At 41.5% G+C, this 19,811-nt stretch overlaps 2 protein-coding genes across 2 annotated transcripts in view; one reads left to right on the top strand and one right to left on the bottom strand.

Annotated features, from left to right (window-relative positions):
- Positions 1-10,006, bottom strand: part of LRTM1 (leucine rich repeats and transmembrane domains 1) — a gene marked incomplete at both ends in the record, with an annotated part of 13,737 nt that extends 3,731 nt beyond the window's left edge. The window contains 2 exons of the mRNA XM_079714053.1: positions 997-1,593; positions 9,946-10,006. Coding sequence (XP_079570179.1) covers positions 997-1,593; positions 9,946-10,006 — 658 coding nt within the window. The remainder of the gene's footprint in view (positions 1-996; positions 1,594-9,945) is intronic.
- The window catches only part of CACNA2D3 (calcium voltage-gated channel auxiliary subunit alpha2delta 3), a gene marked incomplete at both ends in the record, with an annotated part of 803,480 nt that overhangs the window by 666,881 nt on the left and 116,788 nt on the right, over positions 1-19,811 (top strand). The gene's annotated exons all lie outside the window — the stretch shown is intronic.

The following is a 19,811-nucleotide window of genomic DNA, read 5'->3' as shown; positions in this document are numbered from 1 at the left end:
GGAGGAAAGAAACACTGTGATGTAGAGGAAAGAATGCAGGGCCAAGACCTAAAGCCACTCATTCTACTCTTGTCTGTGCTTCTACTCTGTGACCTTGGTCAAGTCATAAACATCTCTGGGCCTCCATTTCCCATTGATAATAGGCTAGCATTGAGTTAGGAGTGGTTGGCAAACTTTTCTATAAAGAACCAGAAATAGTTCACATTTTAAGCCTTGCCATAGTCTCTGTCCCAACTATTCAACTTTGCCCTTATAATGCAAAACACCCACAGACAGTAAATAATAAATGGGTGTGGATGTGTTCCAACAAAACTTTATTTACAAAAATAGGAGGCGGGGCAAATTTGGCTCTTGGGCTATGGTTTGCTGACCCCTGAGTGATTTCTAGATCCCCTCATCTTTTATATTCTGGGATCTCTTGCTTTGCTTTTGATATCTGGTTAAAGAAATAGTAGTTCCCTTTGGAGAGGGTACCTTACTGTATCCAGTTTCAGTAACAGTGGTGTTTGCTAAAGCAGAATGGATAATCTCAGGGAAGATTCACAGCTGTCAAATGGTCAGAAGCAGACAAAGAAGGGGGGAAAGTCCTAAGGAGAGATAACATGCCCCCAGTTGGATCACACTTGAAAATCAAAATTTGGTGTCATTTCAGAGTTAAGTAGTTATTTAGGTGATGATTGAAACTCCCTCTTTCTTAAGGGCCTACATTTCCCAGATAAATAACTTAATGGTGTTGTTAATCAAAGAGTGGAAAGTTGGGGTGGGGAGGAAAGAAAAGTGGAAAGTTATCTCCATGAATTGTATCTGTAGATGAATTTAAATACCTGAATTTAAACACCCTCTAATGACTCACTTGACTCTTTTGCCATACCATGAAATGACATCAATGTGAAAAAGCTTACATGGATCCCTCAAACACTTCTTAACATCCCTTCTAATGCAGAGAACAGATGGGGTTCATCCTAGGCTGGTAACACACAGATAGGCGTTACTGACCTTTATAGATAAACGTCTCCAGCCAGAGTTTAAGACTGAGCAAGTGGCAATTGCATTTCCAGAGGTTGTCCTTGAGAAATAAATGCCTCACTTTGGGCATGGATTCTAGGAGGGCTCGATCGAGCTGCTGAAGCTGGTTTTGTTGGATCGCAAATAAAGTTAGGTTTTTCCAAGGCTCACCCAGGGATGTGGGAAGGTGGCTTATGTTGTTTGATGATAAATCAAGTTCCCTCAGCTGTGGGAGGGAATGGAAAAGCCTGCTTTCCAGAGAATGCAGGGAGTTCTGGGTTAGGTTTAAGACCCGCAAGTGCTGAAGTCCATGGAAAACTCCGGAGGTCAGATTTGAAAGAGAATTGTTGTACAAGTTCAAGGCTGTGAGCTGTGGCACTGACTTAAATGCAGAAGCCGGAAGCTGACGTATCTGGTTATCTTGTAAGTTCAGGGTAAGAGTCTGAGGAGGCAGATCGGAAGGGACTTGAGCCAGACCCTGCTGGCTGCAGTCTACAAAATTCGAAGGTGAGTAACAGTGGCACCTCTCTGGGCAGCCACACACCACCGGGAGCAGGAAAATCATACTTGAGAGCAGGAGCAGTACGCCTACAACAAACAGAAAGAAACTGGGGTAGGAACAAGTTTGTAAGTGGTATCAGCGTTTGTTTCCCTTTAAATTCACAGGTAACTGGAAGGTAGATGAAATAGGGTATCAAGTAGAAATGTGAAAAAATAATTCGGGGGGCATGTGCCCTGTGTACAATGCAGCAGAATTATCTGGGACCAAAAGTTTAGAAGAATGATACGGAGTTCAGATATTCACATTTCTTAAATGTATGCTGCAGGTCAGTGCTGTCCAATAGGACTTTTTATGCTGATTGCAATGATCTATATCTACTGTTTAATATGGTAGCCATTAGCTACATGTGGCTGCTGAGCTCTTGAAATGTGACTACTGCAACCAAGGAACTGAATTTTTATTTGCATTTAATTTTAATCAGTTAAAATTTAAGTAGCCATACGGTGCTAGTGGTCCATATTGGATAGGGCAGGTCTGAAGCATTCTTACAAATTGAGGTCCATCTTTGCAGGTATAATAATTCCATGAATGATGACCAGCTCTACTCCTTTTTTATTCAAGAGATTTTAAAAACAAAGAAAAGCATTAAAAATAATATAATAAACACCCATGTTCCTATAACAAAGTTCTGTCTGTTATTCATAGGTTGCCACATTTCCTTCATCTCTTTTTTCTTTAACTCAAAGAAACAGTGCATTACTGATACCATTGAACTCGCTTTGATTAGCACCCACATCATATTTTCCAACAGGAACCCCCCTCTTCCCTACCATTTACTAGTGTATCCCTCCAGGCCTTTTAAAAGCAATGCAGTCCCACTACTGGGCATATACCCTGAGAAAACCATAATTCAAAAGAGTCATGTAAGGTGGGGTTAATGGCAGACTCTGAGAGGGCTCACGCCAAGGAGTAATTCCCAGAACTTCTGCTGCTAGTGTCCTTGTCCCCGTGGTGACACAGCCACTCCCACCTTTGCAGGAGGCCCTCCAACACTGGCAGCCGAGTGGCTGACAGGGTCTTGGTGCTCCAGCCAGGTGTCAGGCCTGAGCCTCTGAGGTGGGAGAGCCAAGTGCAGGACATTGGTCCACCAGAGACCTCCCGGCACCACATAATATCAAACGGCGGAGGCTCTCCCAGAGATCTCCATCTCAATGCTAAGACCCAGCTCCACTCAACAACAAGCAAGCTACAGTGCTGGACACCCTATGCCAAACAACTAGCAAGACAGGAACACAACCCCACCCATTAGCAGAGAGGCTGCCTAAAATCATAATAAGGTCACAGACGCCTCAAAAAACACCACCGGATGCGGTCCTGCCCACCAGAAAGACAAGATCCAGTCTCATCCACCAGAACACAGACACCAGTCCCCTCCACCAGGAAGCCTATACAACCCACTGAAGCAACCTTACCCACTGGGGGCAGACCCCAAAAACAACGGGAACTATGAACCTGCAGCCTGTGGAAAGGAGACCCCAAACACAGTAAGTTCAGCAAAATGAGAAGACAGAAACACACAGCAGATGAAGGAGCAAGGTACAAACCCACCAGACCAAACAAATGAAGAGGAAATAGTCAGCCTACCTGAAAAAGAATTCAGAGTAATGGTAGTAAATATGATCCAAAATCTTGGAAATAGAATGGAGAAAATACAAGAAACATTTAACAAGGACCTAGAAGAACTAAAGAGCAAACAAACAATGATGAACAACACAATAAATGAAATGAAAAATTCTCTAGAAGGAATCAATAGCAGAATAACTGAGGCAGAAGAATTGATACGTGACCTGGAAGATAAAATAGTGGAAATAACTACTGCAGAGAAGAATAAAGAAAAAAGAATGAAAAGAATTGAGGGCAGTCTCAGAGACCTTTGGGACAACATTAAACACACCAACATTCGAATTATAGGGGTCCCAGAAGAAGAAGAGGGAAAAAAAGGGACTGAGAAAATATTTGAAGAGATTATAGTTGAAAACTTCCCTAATATGGGAAAAGAAATAATCAATTCCAGGAAGCACAGAGAGTCCCATACAGGATAAATCCAAGGAGAAACACGCTAAGGCACATATTAATCAAACTATCAATAATTAAATACAAAGGAAAAATATTAAAAGTAGCAAGGGAAAAGCAACAAACAACATACAAGGGAATCCCCGTAACAGCTGATCTTTCAGCAGAAACTCTGCAAGCCAGGAGGGAGTGGCAAGACATATTTAAAGTGATGAAGGAGAAAAACCTACAGCCAAGATTACTCTACCCAGCAAGGATCTCATTCAGATTCGACAGAGAAATTAAAACCTTTACAGACAAGCAAAAGCCGAGAGAATTCAGCACCACCAAACCAGCTTTACAACAAATGCTAAAGGAACTTCTCTAGGCAGGAAACACAAGAGATGGAAAAGACCTACAATAACAAATCCAAAACAATTAAGAAAATGGTAATAGGAACATACATATCGATAACTACCTTAAATGGAAATGGATAAAATGCTCTAACCAAAAGACATAGACAGGCTGAATGGATACAAAACCAAGACCTGTATATATGCTGTCTACAAGGGACCCACTTCAGACGTAGGGACACATACAGACTGAAAGTGAGGGGTTGGAAAAAGATACTCCATGAAAGGAAATCAAAAGAAAGCTGGTGTAGCAATTCTCATATCAGACAAAATAGACTTTAAAATAAAGACTATTACAAGAGACAAAGAAGGACACTACATAATGATCAAGGGATCAATCCAAGAAGAAGATATAACAATTGTAAATATTTATGCACCCAACATAGGAGCACCTCAATACAAAAGGCAAATGCTAACAGCCATAAAAGGGGAAATCGACAGTTACACAGTAATAGTAGGGGACTATAACACCCCATTTTCACCACTGGACAGATGATACAAAATGAAAATAAATAAGGAAATACAAGCTTTAAATGACACATTAAACATGATGGACTTAACTGATATTTATAGGACATTCCATCCAAACACAACAGAATACACTTTCTTCTCAAGTGCTTGTGGAACATTCTCCAGGATACATCATATCTTGGGTCACAGATCAAGCCTTGGTAAATTTAAGAAAATTGAAATCGTATCAGTATCTTTTCCGACCCCGATGCTATGAGACTAGATGTCAATTACAGGAAAAAATCTGTAAAAAATACAAACACATTGAGGCTAAACAATACACTACTAAATAACCAAGAGATCACTGCAGAAATCAAAGAAGAAATCAAAAAATACCTAGAAACAAATGACAGTGAAAACACGGTGACCCAAAACCTATGGGATGCAGCAAAAGCAGTTCTAAGAGGGAAGTTTATAGCAATACAATCCTACCTCAAGAAACAAGAAACATCTCAAATAAACAACCTAACCTTACACCTAAAGCAGTTAGAGAAGAACAAAAAACCCCCAAAGTTAGCAGAAGGAAAAAAATCATAAAAATCAGATCAGAAATAAATGAAAAAGAAAGAAATGATAGCAAAGATCAATAAAACCTAAAAGCTGGTTCTTTGAGAAGATAAACAAAATAGATAAACCATTAGCCAGACTCATAAGGAAAAAAAGGGAGAAGACTCAAATCAATAGAATTAGAAATGAAAAAGGAGAAGAGACAGCTGACACTGCAGAAATACAAAGGATCATAAGAGATTACTACAAGCAACTATATGCCAATAAAATGGACAGATTCTTAGAACTACAGCCTTCCAAGACTGAACCAGGAAGAAATAGAAAATATAATTAGACCAGTCACAAGGACTGAAATTGAAACTATGATTAAAAGTCTTCCAACAAACAAACGTCCAGGACCAGATGGCTTCAAAGGTGAATACTTTCAAACATTTAGAGAAGAGCTGACACCTATCCTTCTCAAACTCTTCCAAAATATAACAGAGGGAGGAACACTCCCAAACTCATTCTACGAGGCTACCATCACCCTGATACCAAAACCAGACAAAGATATCACAAGAAAAGAAAACTACAGGCCAATATCACTGATGAACATAGATGCAAAAATCCTCAACAAAATACTAGCAAACAGAATCCAACAGCACATTAAAGGGATCATACACCATGATCAAGTGGGGTTTATCCCAGAAATGTAAGGATTCTTCAGTATACGCAAATCAATGTGATACACCATCTTAACAAACTGAAGGATAAAAACCGTATGGTCATCTCAATAGATGCAGAAAAAGCTTTCGACAAAATTCAACACCCATTTATGATAAAAAAAAAAACGTCCAGAAAGTAGGCATAGAGGGAATTTACCTCAACATACTAAAGGCCATATATTGACAAACCCACAGCCAAGATCGTTCTCAGTGGTGAAAAACTGAAACCATTTCCATTAAGATCAGAAACAAGACAAGGTTGCCCACTCTCACCACTGTTATTCAACATAGTATTGGAAGTTCTAGCCACAGCAATCAGAGAAGAAATAAAAGGAATACAAATCGGAAAAGAAGAAGTAAAACTGTCACTGTTTGCAGATGACATGACACTCTACATAGAGAATCCAAAGATGCTACCAGTAAAGTACTAGAGCTAATCAATGAATTTGGTAAATTTGCAGGATACAAAATTCATGCACAGAAATCTCTTGCATTCCTATACACTAATGATGAAAAATCTGACAGAGAAATTAAGGAAACACTCCCATTTACCATTGCCACAAAGGAATAAAATACCTAGGAATAAACCTACCTAAGGAGACAAAAGACCTGTATGCAGAAAACTATAAGACACTGATGAAAGAAATTAAAGATGATACAAACAGATGGAGAGATATACCATGTCCTTGGATTGGAAGAATCAACATTGTGAAAATGACTATACTACCCAAAGAAATCTACAGATTCAGTGCACTCCCTATCAACATACCAATAGCATTTTTCACAGAACTAGAACAAAAAATTTCACTATTTGTATGGAAACACAAAAGACCCCGAAGAGCCAAAGCAATCATGAGAAAGAAAAACGGAGCTGGAGGAATCAGGCTCCTGGAGTTCAGACTATATTACAAAGCTACAGTAATCAAGAGAGTATGGTACTGTCACAAAAACAGAAATATAGATAAATGGAACAGGACAGAAAGCCCAGAGACAAACCCACGCACCTATGGTCACTTAATCTACGACAAAGGAGGCAAGAATATACAATGGAGAAAAGACAGCCTCTTAAATAAGTGGTGCTGGGGAAACTGGACAGCTACATGTAAAAGAATGAAATTAGAACATTCCCTAACACCATACACACACAAAAAAAATAAACTCAAAATGGATGAAAGATCTAAATGTAGGCCAGACACTATGAAAGTCTTAGAGGAAAAAATAGGCAGAACACTGTATGACATAAATCACAGCAAGATCCTTTTTGACCCACCTTCTAGAGAAATGGAAATAAAAACAAAAATTAACAACTGGGACCTAAACTTAAAAACTTTTGCACAACAAAGGGAACTATAAACAAGATGAAAAGACAACCCTCAGAATGGGAGAAAATTTTTGCAAATGAAGCAACTGACAGTGGATTAATCTCCAAAATATACAAGCAGCTTATGCAGCTCAATATCAAAAAAACAAACAACCCAATCAAAAAATGGGCAGAAGACCTAAATAGACATTTCTCCAAAGAAGATATACAGAGTGCCAACAAACACATGAAAGGATGCTCAACATCACTAATCATTAGAGAAATGCAAATCAAAACTACAATGAGGGGCTTCCCTGCTGGCGCAGTGGTTGAGAGTCCACCTGCCGATGCAGGGGACGCGGGTTCGTGCCCTGGTCCGGGAAGATCCCACATGCCATGGAGCGGCTAGGCCCGTGAGCCATGGCCGCTGAGCCTGCGTGTCCGGAGCCTGTGCTCTGCAACGGGAGAGGCCACAACAGTAAGAGGCCCGCACACCGCAAAAAAAAAAACAAAACAAAACTACAATGAGGTATCACCTCACACCGGTCAGAATGGCCATCATCCAAAAATCTACAAACAATAAATGCTGGAGAGGGTGTGGAGAAAAGGGAACCCTCTTGCACTGTTGGTGGGAATGTAAATTGATACAGCCACTAGGGAGAACAGTATGGAGGTTCCTTAAAAAACTAAAAATAGAACTACCATATGACCCAGCAACCCCACTTCTGGGCATATACCCTGAGAAAACCATAATTCAAAAAGAGTCATGTACCACAATGTTCATTGCAGCTCTATTTACAATAGCCAGGACATGGAAGCAAGCTAAGTGTCCATTGACAGATGAATGGATAAAGAAGATGTGGCACATAGATATACAATGGAATATTACTGAGCCATAAAAAGAAACGAAATTGAGTTATTTGTAGTGAGGTGGATGGACCTAGAGACCGTCATACAGAGTGAAGTAAGTCAGAAAGAGGAAAACAAATACTGTATGCTAACACATATATATGGAATTTTAAAAAAATGGTTCTGATGAACCTAGGGGCAGGACAGGAATAAAGATGTAGACGTAGAGAATGGACTTGAGGACACAGGGAGTGGGAAGGGTAAGCTGGGATGAAGTGAGAGAGTGGCATGGACATATATACACTACCAAATGTAAAATAGATAGCTAGTGGGAAGCAGCTGCAAAGCACAGGGAGATCAGCTCAGTGCTTTGTAACCATCTAGAGGGGAGGGATAGGGAGGGTGGGAGGGAGACACAAGAGAGAGGAGATATGGGGATATATGTATACGTATAGCTGATTCACTTTGTTATAAACTAAACATTATAAAGCAGTTGTACTCCAATAAAGATGTTTTTAAAAAATCAATACTTAATAAGAACAACAATTGGAAATAGCCGTATAGCTCATGTTCTGATGCAGGCACTGTTGAATGTGCTTTATATATATTAATTTAGTCCTTCTAACCTTGTAATTTGGGGTCTATTATTATGCCTCTATTAAAGGTGATGAAACTGAGGCACAGAGAAGCTAAATCACTTGCTCAAGTTCACACAGAAGTAGTAGAATCATGATTTGAACCCAGCAGTCTGCTTCCAGGGTCTGTCAGGGTCCTTAACTGCTGTGCTTTACTGCCTGTAAATACTTTTACATAACACACACAGACATACACATACTACATAATATTTTACATAGTGGTTTTTTAAAAACTACATAAATATAATCATAGGCACATTTAATTTTCAGTATAATCTAGTCACTCGAAACTGATCCATCCACATGGTTATATAGAGAGCTCATTAATTCCTTCTAACTTCTGTGGAGTATTCCATGGTGAGGCCATGCCAGATTTAATATTTAGCCACTCCCATACTGACGAGCATTTGAGTTGTTGCAGTTTCTTTTATGACAAATGATGCTGCAGAAGGCATCCTTACGCAGAGCTCTTTGGCTGTGTGGAAATGTGTACGGGGTCTCTAGAATCAACAGAAACCTCCTTGCCAAGTTCAGAGAGGATGCTGAGTTGACATTTTCTTAGGTGCTTCTAGGTCAATCTCCAATGTAGCTCTATCACTCCCTTCTTTTTTCCTAACACTTGAATTTCAAAATATGGCAAACATCCATCAAGGACATTTTGTTAAGTTGGTAGAGGAATTCTCAGGGTCAGGCAATAATATTTAAAACTCAAGATGGTTATCTACTCATAGAGAAAGCTCTTGAGAGAGGTTTTTTGGTTTATTTGTTTGTCTGTTTTTGGCCTTAACTGGGGAAATATACAATGTGGCTGTCAAATGCATGGAGCCTTTTCCCCTTTGTCCTTTCAGTTCTCTGCTGCTGGGAACAATTCTTTAGGACAAGAGGGAAGATGTTTGGAGAGCCTTCCGAAGGAGATTTTGCTCAGTTTAGTCTAGCTCAAGGTATGCAAAGCATCATAGCCCCATTCCCTCTTCCAGCATATAAAAGAGCAAAACCCTTGCTTTCCTTTCTATAATTTAAATAAATATAAATCTCAGTGCCAAAGCATCTTCCGGCTAGAGGAGAGTTGCCACCCCTCAATTTAGCTGTGGGTCTCAAGCATTAATTAGTTTCCGAAAGTCTTCCCACTCCCACCCACCCCCTCCAAGTGGATGATATATGAACTCCAACCTGAAGGACTGTGTTTTCTATGAAATGGCCCATGACAGACCAACTGCATACCCATTCATGACTGTGTACATTGGTCCCCTCCCCCTTCCTCTGACCCAGCATGGCACAAACATAAATACTTCTATCAGAGACAATTTTTAACATCTGTTTGGTCTTTTGAGAAAGACAACTTGAAAATAAGCTTCCCACAGATACTTTCCTGAGGGGCGTCCCACTTTCTAAGGCGCGAGGGAATTAATCATGGCTCACCTTCCATGACTGAGTCTCCACCAGCTTACCCGTTGAACCCGAAGCCCACCTTTATTAATCTGCAGATCAACACACCGAGGGCATGGCAAACTCCAAGTCCAGCTTTTCATTCACTTTTTTTCTGAATCCTACTAGTGCTTTTCTTCAATGTAGAGAACAGTTGTTGCTTTCCGGAGACACTTATTTAAGCAGCCCCTTCCTTATCTCCATCTGGCTGGGATTGTTTTCCATAAGAGGATCTTTTGATTGTGCTTCCCCCCCCTTCTTTCTCAAAGCGTCACCCTCCCCAGGATCATCGCTGCCTTTCCCATTGAGCCGACGAGCCAGAGAAAAAATGTTTGTCAAACCTCGGTGAACAGCTGTAGCATTCAAACATGACCCCAGTGGCTCAGGCTTTTTGATTATTTAATCTGCTTGAAGTCCAGGGCACCAAAATAAAACTATCTACTTAATCCGGTCCTGGTTTCTGAATTCTGTTGACTTACTAACCACACTGTGTCAACCCTCATTGAGTTGGGGGACACTCGCTGTGGATCCTCGATCTGGGGGTCTAGCAACAGAGCCAGCAGAGTGTGTAATATGAGGACAAATTGGCCTGCTGGAGGCTGACACGGTTTCCACAATGCACTGTTTGGTCACCGAAGGCTTATTCAGCCAACATCCGCAGGGATTAGCTGTGTTGACAGGGTCTTGATGCCCTGAAATTCATAGCCATGGTTTCCTTTCGTGGACATCACTGCCTCTTCTCCCTGGGGCCACAAATACTTCTCAGCTGCTTCTTTGCTTGCTCCCCCCCACCCCACCGCCCTCACCCCCTCATTGAATTGACCTTTTGGTTTGCATGCCTTTGGAAATACTTCTCAATCTTTCATCGTTTCCCTGTTGCTGAGGTTCTGGCTCTTTCCTCATTTTTCACATATAAAACAATAAAGCTGCCCCCCATGAGCATCAGGCGTCAATGAGCTGTGACTGTTCTCTAATTGAAGCCATTGGAAACTTTCCCACCAGGGACTGGAACATTTCTTTGAATGTGCAAATGCCCCTCCATTTGCTGAGGTGGGATTTCAATGTCAAAGCTGCCCTTCAACATGCCAAAATGTTCCACATGCCTATGGTGAAAAAAACATGCTTTTCTTGAGGCAGTGTGAAGTGGGATCCCTGGCCCCAGGCAGTGTAATAGAGCAGTTGAGTTTGGGGTTTGGAATCAGCTGGGTCTGGATTTGAATTCGGCTTCACCATTTACCAGCTTGATGTCTCTGGGCAAGTAACTTGCCCACTGAAAACCCCTTGTCCTCATCTCTGACATGGGGATAACAGTTGTTTTTGCTTCATAAAATTGTTCCCAGGATTACATGAAGCAATACATGTCATGGCCCAGAGTGCCTTAATAAATGGTCACAATTACCCAGGAGAGTGCTTTCCAAGGCTTCTGTGCTGCTAACATTCGACTGAACCTTGACTCAACAGGCAGGAGGGGGTCCTGACAAAAGACTAGGAGGCCTGGCCCCTCGTGCCACTCTGGCGGTACCCTTGGACATGAAGTTAAAAATTTGGATTGTGACTATCCTTAATGGCCTGCTCTTTGGGATCCCTTTCCTCCTTTGGACAAGCCCCATCCAGCCTCACAGAACCCAGGACACTCATCCTGCCTCCTTCCTGAAAAATCTTCTTCACTCAGCCTGTCGTCCTTTGTCCTTCTCTCCAACATTCTTTGAGCGTCCGATAATACAGTGGGGAAAAGTCAGGTGTAGACAACAAAGAGCCATTTAAATCTTAATAAGGGCTAAATGGTTCCTTTCTTCCTCCCTTCCTTCCCTCCCCTTTTCCTATCTGTCTACTTTCAGGAGCACAGGATTTAATAATAATTATTCATGTGTGATACATGACCATCAATGGCTTGTATGTAGCATTCAGTCATCAATGGGTCATAATATGACAAACATCTGTGAATCTAACACTCATTCTAAGAACTGGAAAGCTTCCAGTAACATATCAACCTGCATGCCTCTGTGTTTCCCAGGGGCCAGCAAACTTTTTTATGTAAAGAGCCAGGTAGTAAATATTTTAGATGTTGAGGGCCATGCGATGTCTGTTGCAACTACTCAACTCTGATGTTATAGCATGCAGCCAACCACAGACAATCTGTAAACAAGTTGTGTGCCTGAGCCCCAATAAAACTTTATTTACAAAGACAAAACAGGTAGAGGACTAGATTGGCCCACAGGCCATAGTTTGCAAACCCTGCTCTATCCTGCTGTCTAGCCACTACTCTCACTGCTCCACCACGGCCAGCTGTCACCCACCCCAACTGCCACCGCCCCACTGGACATATCCACCACCCTAACTGCCACCGCCCCACTGGACATATCCACCACCCTGTCTCCTTATCTGTAAAATGAGAGGGCTTGAGAGGATGATCTTTAGGCCCCTCTTATGTCTAAAACCTTGTCATTCTGGTCAGAATGCTTGAGTGGGCTTGAAAGGCTTTGTACTTATAGACTTTAGGGGAGCTTGGACAAAAAATTTGAGTGTCTCTTTGGGTTACAGCAGAGCTATTTAGCCGTGTCCTGCAGGGCCCAGCTAGGGTCCTGGACTCAGAGGCCTGAAAAAGGTGTATCTGTTGACAGCGTAGCTGGGCGTAGGAGGCCAGGGCATCTAAAGGAAAACTGCAGGCAGTCGAGGATACCTGTAGTTAAAGCCAGGCCGTGTGGCTGAAGGAGGAAGCGCACTTTTGTGGTGCTTATACTCTGAGGTTGTGTGGTCTTGGGCAAACCGTTCTCTTTCTCTGAGCCTCAGCTTCCTCATCTGTGGAATGCCTACCTCACAGGAGGCAGGGAGGATCAAGGGATACATGTTAAGTGCATGGTACAGGTCTGGTAGAGCAGATAATCAGAAGTGGCATCTCCTGTAAGCAGTACGTCTTCTCAGCCCTCAAACTGTCTTGACTGACAGCTCCCAGATAATCTGTGAGCACCCTGGGAATACGCAGAAAGCCCCCACCACTGCTGGGCTCCTGGGAGCAGTGGCCTACTGCCCAAAGGGGCTCTTTGGTTCAGTTGACTCTAATGGTGATTCACAATGGGCAGTGCACACTTGGAGTGGAAGGCTCCTGGACCTAGAAAGACTTTAGATGCAGGGGCTGACTGATTTATTCCATCTGACCTCAGCCCGGAGAACAAAGGGAGGCTGTGTGATCTGCATATACTAATTACCTGCAGCGCCTGCCTTCTGTCCCTCCCTCCCTCGGTGAGCCAGAGCCGAGAAGTGGCAAGACAACTGTGCATGCAAAAGAATCACCCAGGATTGACATCACACGTCAGGTGAGGTCAAGCGACTCCCGTGAGGGGCTCCTGTACCAAGATTTAGTCAAGAGCCCAGTTCCCTACACAGACCTTGCTTCAGACACACCCTCAAAGGAATATGGTGGCTACCGTTACACTGCAATTTCAAGAATTCCCTAGTTTCTGTATATTTTTATATAAATATATTTCCTATGTGCTTTTGCCCATTTTAAGTCAGAATATTTCCCTATATTCTTTTGCTAATTTTAAGTCAGAAAATTTCCTCACATAAATTGGTCTATTTAACATTTCACCTCCCTCTAAAAAAGAATCAACAATTATTAACATTTAAAATGGATGGTGTCTTAAAATCCAGCAAATATGTAATAGCTCTTTCTCCCAGGTGATATTATACAACTATTTTAAAAGAATAAGTTAGAGCTAAATATATCCACCTGGGAGGATATTCATAATAAATTGTTAGGTTAAATAAAGCAATCTGAATAGGAATGCACATTGTATAGTCCCATTTATGTTGAAACAAACAAACAAAAAAACCAAAGGTGGAAGGATTAACTCTAAAAATGTGCATTGGTTTGTCTGAAGATGGAGTAAGTAGGGAAGGATAGACACTAAATGGATAATATTGCTTATCTAGAGGACAGCAGTAATTTAAGAAGAAAGAGAGGAGAATTAACTTTTTTCTGTTTATACCTCTGCATATTCAACTTGCTACAACAAACACATATTACATCTGTAATTTTAAAAATACAAAGGAAATGAGCTGACTTTTGTTAAATAGCAAGAAGAGCTTCATTTTGTTTACTGGAATATTTGAGATGGCTTATCTAGTGACTAGCTGTGTTATATGTGTAAATAACATCCTTAGAGTTCAGCTCCTCTCACTCTAGGAAGATTAGCCCCAAAAGTGACATCTGTCTTTCTTTGCCAAATGATCTCCACATGTGGCCTGACCTTATAACTCATAGGAGCACTTCTCCCAGTTTTAATGTCTGCTTTGGTGAAATCTTGGCAAAGTGCTCCCCTATCCCCATCAGTGGGCCCCATCCAAAGCAGGTGCTGTGGTGATCTGATGTGGGGTAGGCAGCCAGGCCGAGTGACAGCTGCAGCCCAGGATAGCCTGGAAGAGGCCCTTGGTACCACAGATCCATGCAGAAATTTCATTTAATTATGAAGAGAGATTTGGCACTTGGAAAATATTTCCCTAGGGTTGTGGATGACCAAATGGCACCTAGGTATAAAATTTATACAGAGCTTTTTAAAAGACCACAGTATTATTTTCTCCTTCCTTCCTTCCTTCCCTCCTTCTTTATTTCTTGTTTTTCTTTTTCTTTTTTGTCTTATGAAACATATAGCAAGAGAACTAGAAATATATATTTTAAATGGCTATCATATCATTCGTTCAGTGCTTACAGTGGGCCAGATATTGCTAGGGATTTATATTAGGTAAATTATAAATCCTTAATGTAATGTAACTGCTGTAACAAATAAACTTCCAGATCTCAGTGGCTCCACACAACAACTTATTTATTGTTCTTATCACAGTCTAGCTCAGGTTGACAGGGGCCAGGCTCCGGTACAGTCATTCAGGGATTCAGGCTCCTTCCATCTTGCCACCGTGCCTTCCTCTCAGTTCTCAGAGTTCTCACCATTAGCTGACTGATGGTGGAAGAAGATGAGGACCCGGCATTGGCCAGGCCTGGAAATTGTACTTATCAGTGCACTTACATTCCACTGGCCAGAATAAAATCACATGATCATATCTAACAGCAAGGGAGGCTGGGAAATGTAGTCTAGCCGTGTGTTTTGGAAGAAGAGGAGTCACAGGTGTTGGAGAGCATTAGCAGTCTCTGCCTCCACATTTTATTTGCATTATATCACTTAAAGTTGACAATAACTCACTAGTCTATAAGCTTAAGATGGTTTCTTTGATTTCTTCCCATAGTTTCTACAATACCATGTAGTATGCACATTAAATTAATGTTGAATGACATTGAATGTCATTGAATGAATGACAAAACTAAAGCACAGAAAAGTTAAGCAACTTGCTCAAAGTCTCCAGTGTATTTATTACAAACACATGGATTGTGAGCATCCATATTAGGTAAAGTATTCAGGGAACCTATAGTTTTATGTATTTTATGGCTTAAGATCTTTTTAAAAAATACAATCCATTCTTTTTTATGGTAAGCTACAAATTTTATTATCTGGAAGTTCTAACTAACTCAGAAGATAAAAACACGGTTCCTTTTGAGCCATTCGGTCGAAAATCAAGGCTGCCATATGATTTCTCTAGTAAGAAGGTAGGAAGGATATGTGTACCTCCTCATTCTTTCTTGCCTTTTGGATAAGGTAAAAATTCAGGTTCAAGGACTTCCTAGGGTCATTCAGTTTACTTCATATGACTATCCATAGAGTTTAAATTCCTTTTATCTGGCCTTGAGATGTTTGATAAAATGAGTGGAATAGTGGTTATGAAATGTGTGCCTCCAAGCTCCCTAAAGCTAAGGAAGACAGTGGCCAGAATGCATGAGACTACTTAGCATCCACTTGTCTAGTAAGCCCAGGTCTGAGCTAGGGGCCATGGGAACTAGGAAAGACATAGTGCACTGGCTCTTGGCCTTCAAAGAACTTACCAGTTTGGAGGGTGCTGTTTAGCAATTCTTACTTATTTTATCAGTCAATGCTGATCGTCTCATCACCTTGCACCTGTTAACCCATGTGAAAACTGTACATGACTTGCTTGGACACCGACGCTGTCCAACTCTCTGAGAACCAAGTCTCGGAAGTCCTTTGCTGGTAGTGGAGGCAGACCTAGATGCTTTTTCTTTTTTGGTCCATCCACTATGTCAAGGTTAGAGGAAGTAGACTTCCCATTCCAATGTCTTCCCAGCCTCAGGCTCCCAGCACTTGGTTTGCCTGCATACTGGATGTATGTGAAGATAAAGATGCATTTCAGATAAGTATGATTAAAGGTAATTAGTGAGCTCATACAGCTGGTGGAATAAACACAGGCAGATGCTGGTTGATATAAAGCTAATGAAAGAAACAAAAGGATCAAGAAATATGGCAGCTTAGGAAGCCTGGCCAAGGCCTCACACTGACACATTGTTTTACTTAGATCTTTTGATTGGCTACTTTTGTCCTTGCCCCAAGAATATAAATTGGAATCAAATTCATGTTCATGTTTGATTGTTTACTTATGTTACACATAAAATGAGTGTTTTGTGCAGCTCTTCTTGGTAATTTTTTATTTGCTTTTGTACTTTTATTATAACATGATAAAAGTCCAGTTTTTGAAATAGATGACAATGTGTTTTTCATATTTTTAAGTTATAGCAGTGTATGTATATTGTGATGAAATAATGAATCTGTGTTGTGCCATTTTCTCTTTAAAGTTTTCTCTACATTGGCTCTTTGCTACATGTAGCTTGAAAATGTTCTGGAAAACACAGTTGTCTCAGGCAGGATTTACATTGTAACTCACCAATTATAGATTCCAAACTTCAGGAACCCTTTTCATTATTCCAGGCTTCATCTGCCCCATTATTTCATTTTAGAACACTATCCCTGTTAAAAGCATGGAATCTGGAGTGAAACCATCTAGATTCAAATGCTGTCTCCAACATTAACTGGCTCCATGACCTTGAATGAGTTATTTAATTTCTCTGGTCTTCAAATTCATGGTCTGTACAAAGGAACCCAACTGGCAGATTTGCAAGGAGGGTTAAATAATATTTTAATGTAAAAATCTTAACAAAAAATGCCTTTGCACCTAACAATACATTCTCTATTAATGTGTCTGTATGACATGTATCAACTAGGCACTTAGGCTGTATCTACTTGCACTAATCTGTTTGGAACAAAAACAAGCAAATTAAATGCAAAGGAGCATTTTGCCTGTGTGACAGAGTTCACCATCTTTTAGGATTATAAAGCATGCATGTATGTGTATGTGTATTTGCCTGGAATCATTTGCAGTCTGAGTGAATTTGTGCTCTACATATCTCTGCTTGTCATCAAAATAGTTCCACAAACAAAAGAAAGTTAGTTGTTGGTGTTGTGCGACTGCAACCTTCGTGTGGGACTTTTGTTAACAAGATAAAGGACCTGCATTGACTTTGATGCAGCTTTCATCCAGGTTTATAACAGTCAGCTTCCCATTCCAGTGCAACAGTAATGGTCTCATCCTTTCATTTCATCCAGGAAGCCCATATTGGGTCACCTACTATGTGCACATGCTGTTATTTTTTTTAAGGTTTACCTACCAATCTTTCCTCTAGTTAGTCTGTCCTTGGTAGGAGGCCCTTTTCCCCATCCTTGTGTAATTAGAGAAAAGATGTAGTCATCTCCCCAGGGCTGTTTAGCTTTCATGATGAAGCATGACTATCAGAGTTTCGAGGTTGATAGGAGTGGAAACATTTGTGTTCAACAAGCAGGCTCCTCCATGTGTTGTCAACATTTCATTTGTGATTCTAATTAGGGCCGAGGAGAAAATAAACTCAGTGTACTGCTCTCCACTGCTATAGCTGATGTTTATAAGTTTCTATCCATGGCCCTGAGTTGCTCCTACCATGAAGGCATTTGGAAATACAGCTGCGTGCTGCTGCTGTGTGTGATGAAGAGCTAAGATGGGTAAATCTACTGGGACATTACTAAGAATGAGCAATGTAGGTGTTTACTTCTTAGAGATTGGAGTTTCTTTATTTTTTGACACTTTAAATGTTCCTGAAAGTGAAAACACCCTTATATAAAAATAGGGTATGTTAGAGGGACTCTCACTGTGACCCCTATCTCATCTCATCTTCTCTGAAAGTCTGCTATAAATTTCATTGTGTATTATTTCTTTATTAAGGAGGCATCTATTGAGTGTTCCTGACCTGTTAATCTCTGTGTTTGAGGATATTATGGGCATGAAAATAAGACAGCAAAATAGATGGACCTACAGTCCAAATGGCCCCTACAGTCTCACAAGGAGACATACATATTTTCAAATATATGAAAAACTACAGCCATGAAAAGTGCTAGGAAGAGGAGGTACATGGTGTTGTAAGAGAATATAGTCAGGGAATCTGACTTGGGAGGTTTGGGCAGCCATCCCTATGGATGTTTTAACCAGCTGAAATCTGAAGGATGGGCTAGACTTCAATGCAGAAAAGAGAAGCGATGATGAGGTAAAGTCATTCCAGGTGAAGACATGGCATGTGTAAGGTTGACAGGCCAGAGAGATGGCACAGAGCCCTAGAGCTACTGGGAGGCCAGTGTGACTACAGCACAGAGGGTGAGGGGAGAGCTCAGGCGGGCAGATCCTGGAGAAGAGGTGAAGAAGCTTGTTGTGGAGCCCCATGCCCCCATCTTCCACTATAACTGTGTTATTGATTTTGAAGCGCTCTCTCTCCCTCTCCCCACCACACACACACACACACACCCTGCAAGAATGCTGCTTTCTGGTGTGGGGGTCGGGGTTAGAGTCCTGCACTGAGTCCTGTACTGTATGTTGGGAGGTGCTGTCACTTCACAGGCAGTGGCCTTTGTCAACTCCACCATCTCACTGTAACTAAAGAGATGCATCTTGCTGTCCTTCATATGCTTCTTGGGAGAGGTAGAGAGGATTGCAACTTTGCAAGCATTATGAAATCTCAGTACACATATGTCAAACCCTGAGCTTTTCCTTATAGATTGTGGCTGTGGGCGAATCCATTCCACGCATGCCTGAGGGGCTGCAGAATGGAGCTGTCAGCCTCCCCACACAGGGAGTTAAGGAGGAGTCGGCCCTCCTGGGGCACTAAGGCTACTTTGATGGAACAGAACTTTCCCTCCTGAGTAATCCTGTGCATGTAAATGTGGATGTGATATCTAGCAGTCCAGGGGTGGCAAATAAGTGCTTGAGATAACATTTGTGGGCCCAGGTGGTCCCACCCAGCAACCCCATGGAGCCCAGCATGGCCTTAGAATCCTTTCCAGCCCAGTAGTCGAGACAGACAACTGGTGGCATCCTGCTAACATAATCCTAGTTGCTGTTCCTGAAGCAGATCCTTGCCATTCTCAGAAGTGACTGATAAGTCTGGAATACAAAGCCAAGGGCCAGTTTGCTGAGGGGAGAATTTGAATCACGCCCTAGGAAGCTACTGACTGAGCCCACCTACCCCTCCAGCTTCTACATCTTGATGTAAACTTGGTATTTTCTCCTTGTCTTTGTGAACATGGTAATTTTTCTACAGTGATAAAAATAAGCTCTTTATTTTTTAAAATGGACTTGAAAAATGACAGACAAATTATTAGGACACATTCAAACAGAAGTTAGGTTTGTAGTCTGTGCATTTGCACAGGAAACCCCTGGCATGCACTAGAAATATGATTAAGTCAGGGGATGGCACGGGCATTTTGTGTTTCTCAATTTGGGCATGTGGGTGATCCCCAGGTAGAGCTCCTTTTGATTGCCAGGTGTCTGCTGGGAGTGGCAGGTCAGCAGTGAGCTCATGTGGGTTATCTTGCTGAAACTTCCCCAGCAGAGCAGGTCCACTGGCTTAAGAAAATGAAGTACCTGGTCCAGAAGAAGTCCATCTGAAAGGGTAACAAAGGTTGGACCACACACTGGGACCAAGAGGAAACT

This window comes from Hyperoodon ampullatus (genome assembly GCF_949752795.1).
Source record: "Hyperoodon ampullatus genome assembly, chromosome: 10".
NCBI classification, from domain to species: Eukaryota; Metazoa; Chordata; class Mammalia; order Artiodactyla; family Ziphiidae; genus Hyperoodon; species Hyperoodon ampullatus.
Note: the sequence above shows the minus strand (reverse complement) of the source record. Positions and strands in the feature narration are given on the sequence as shown.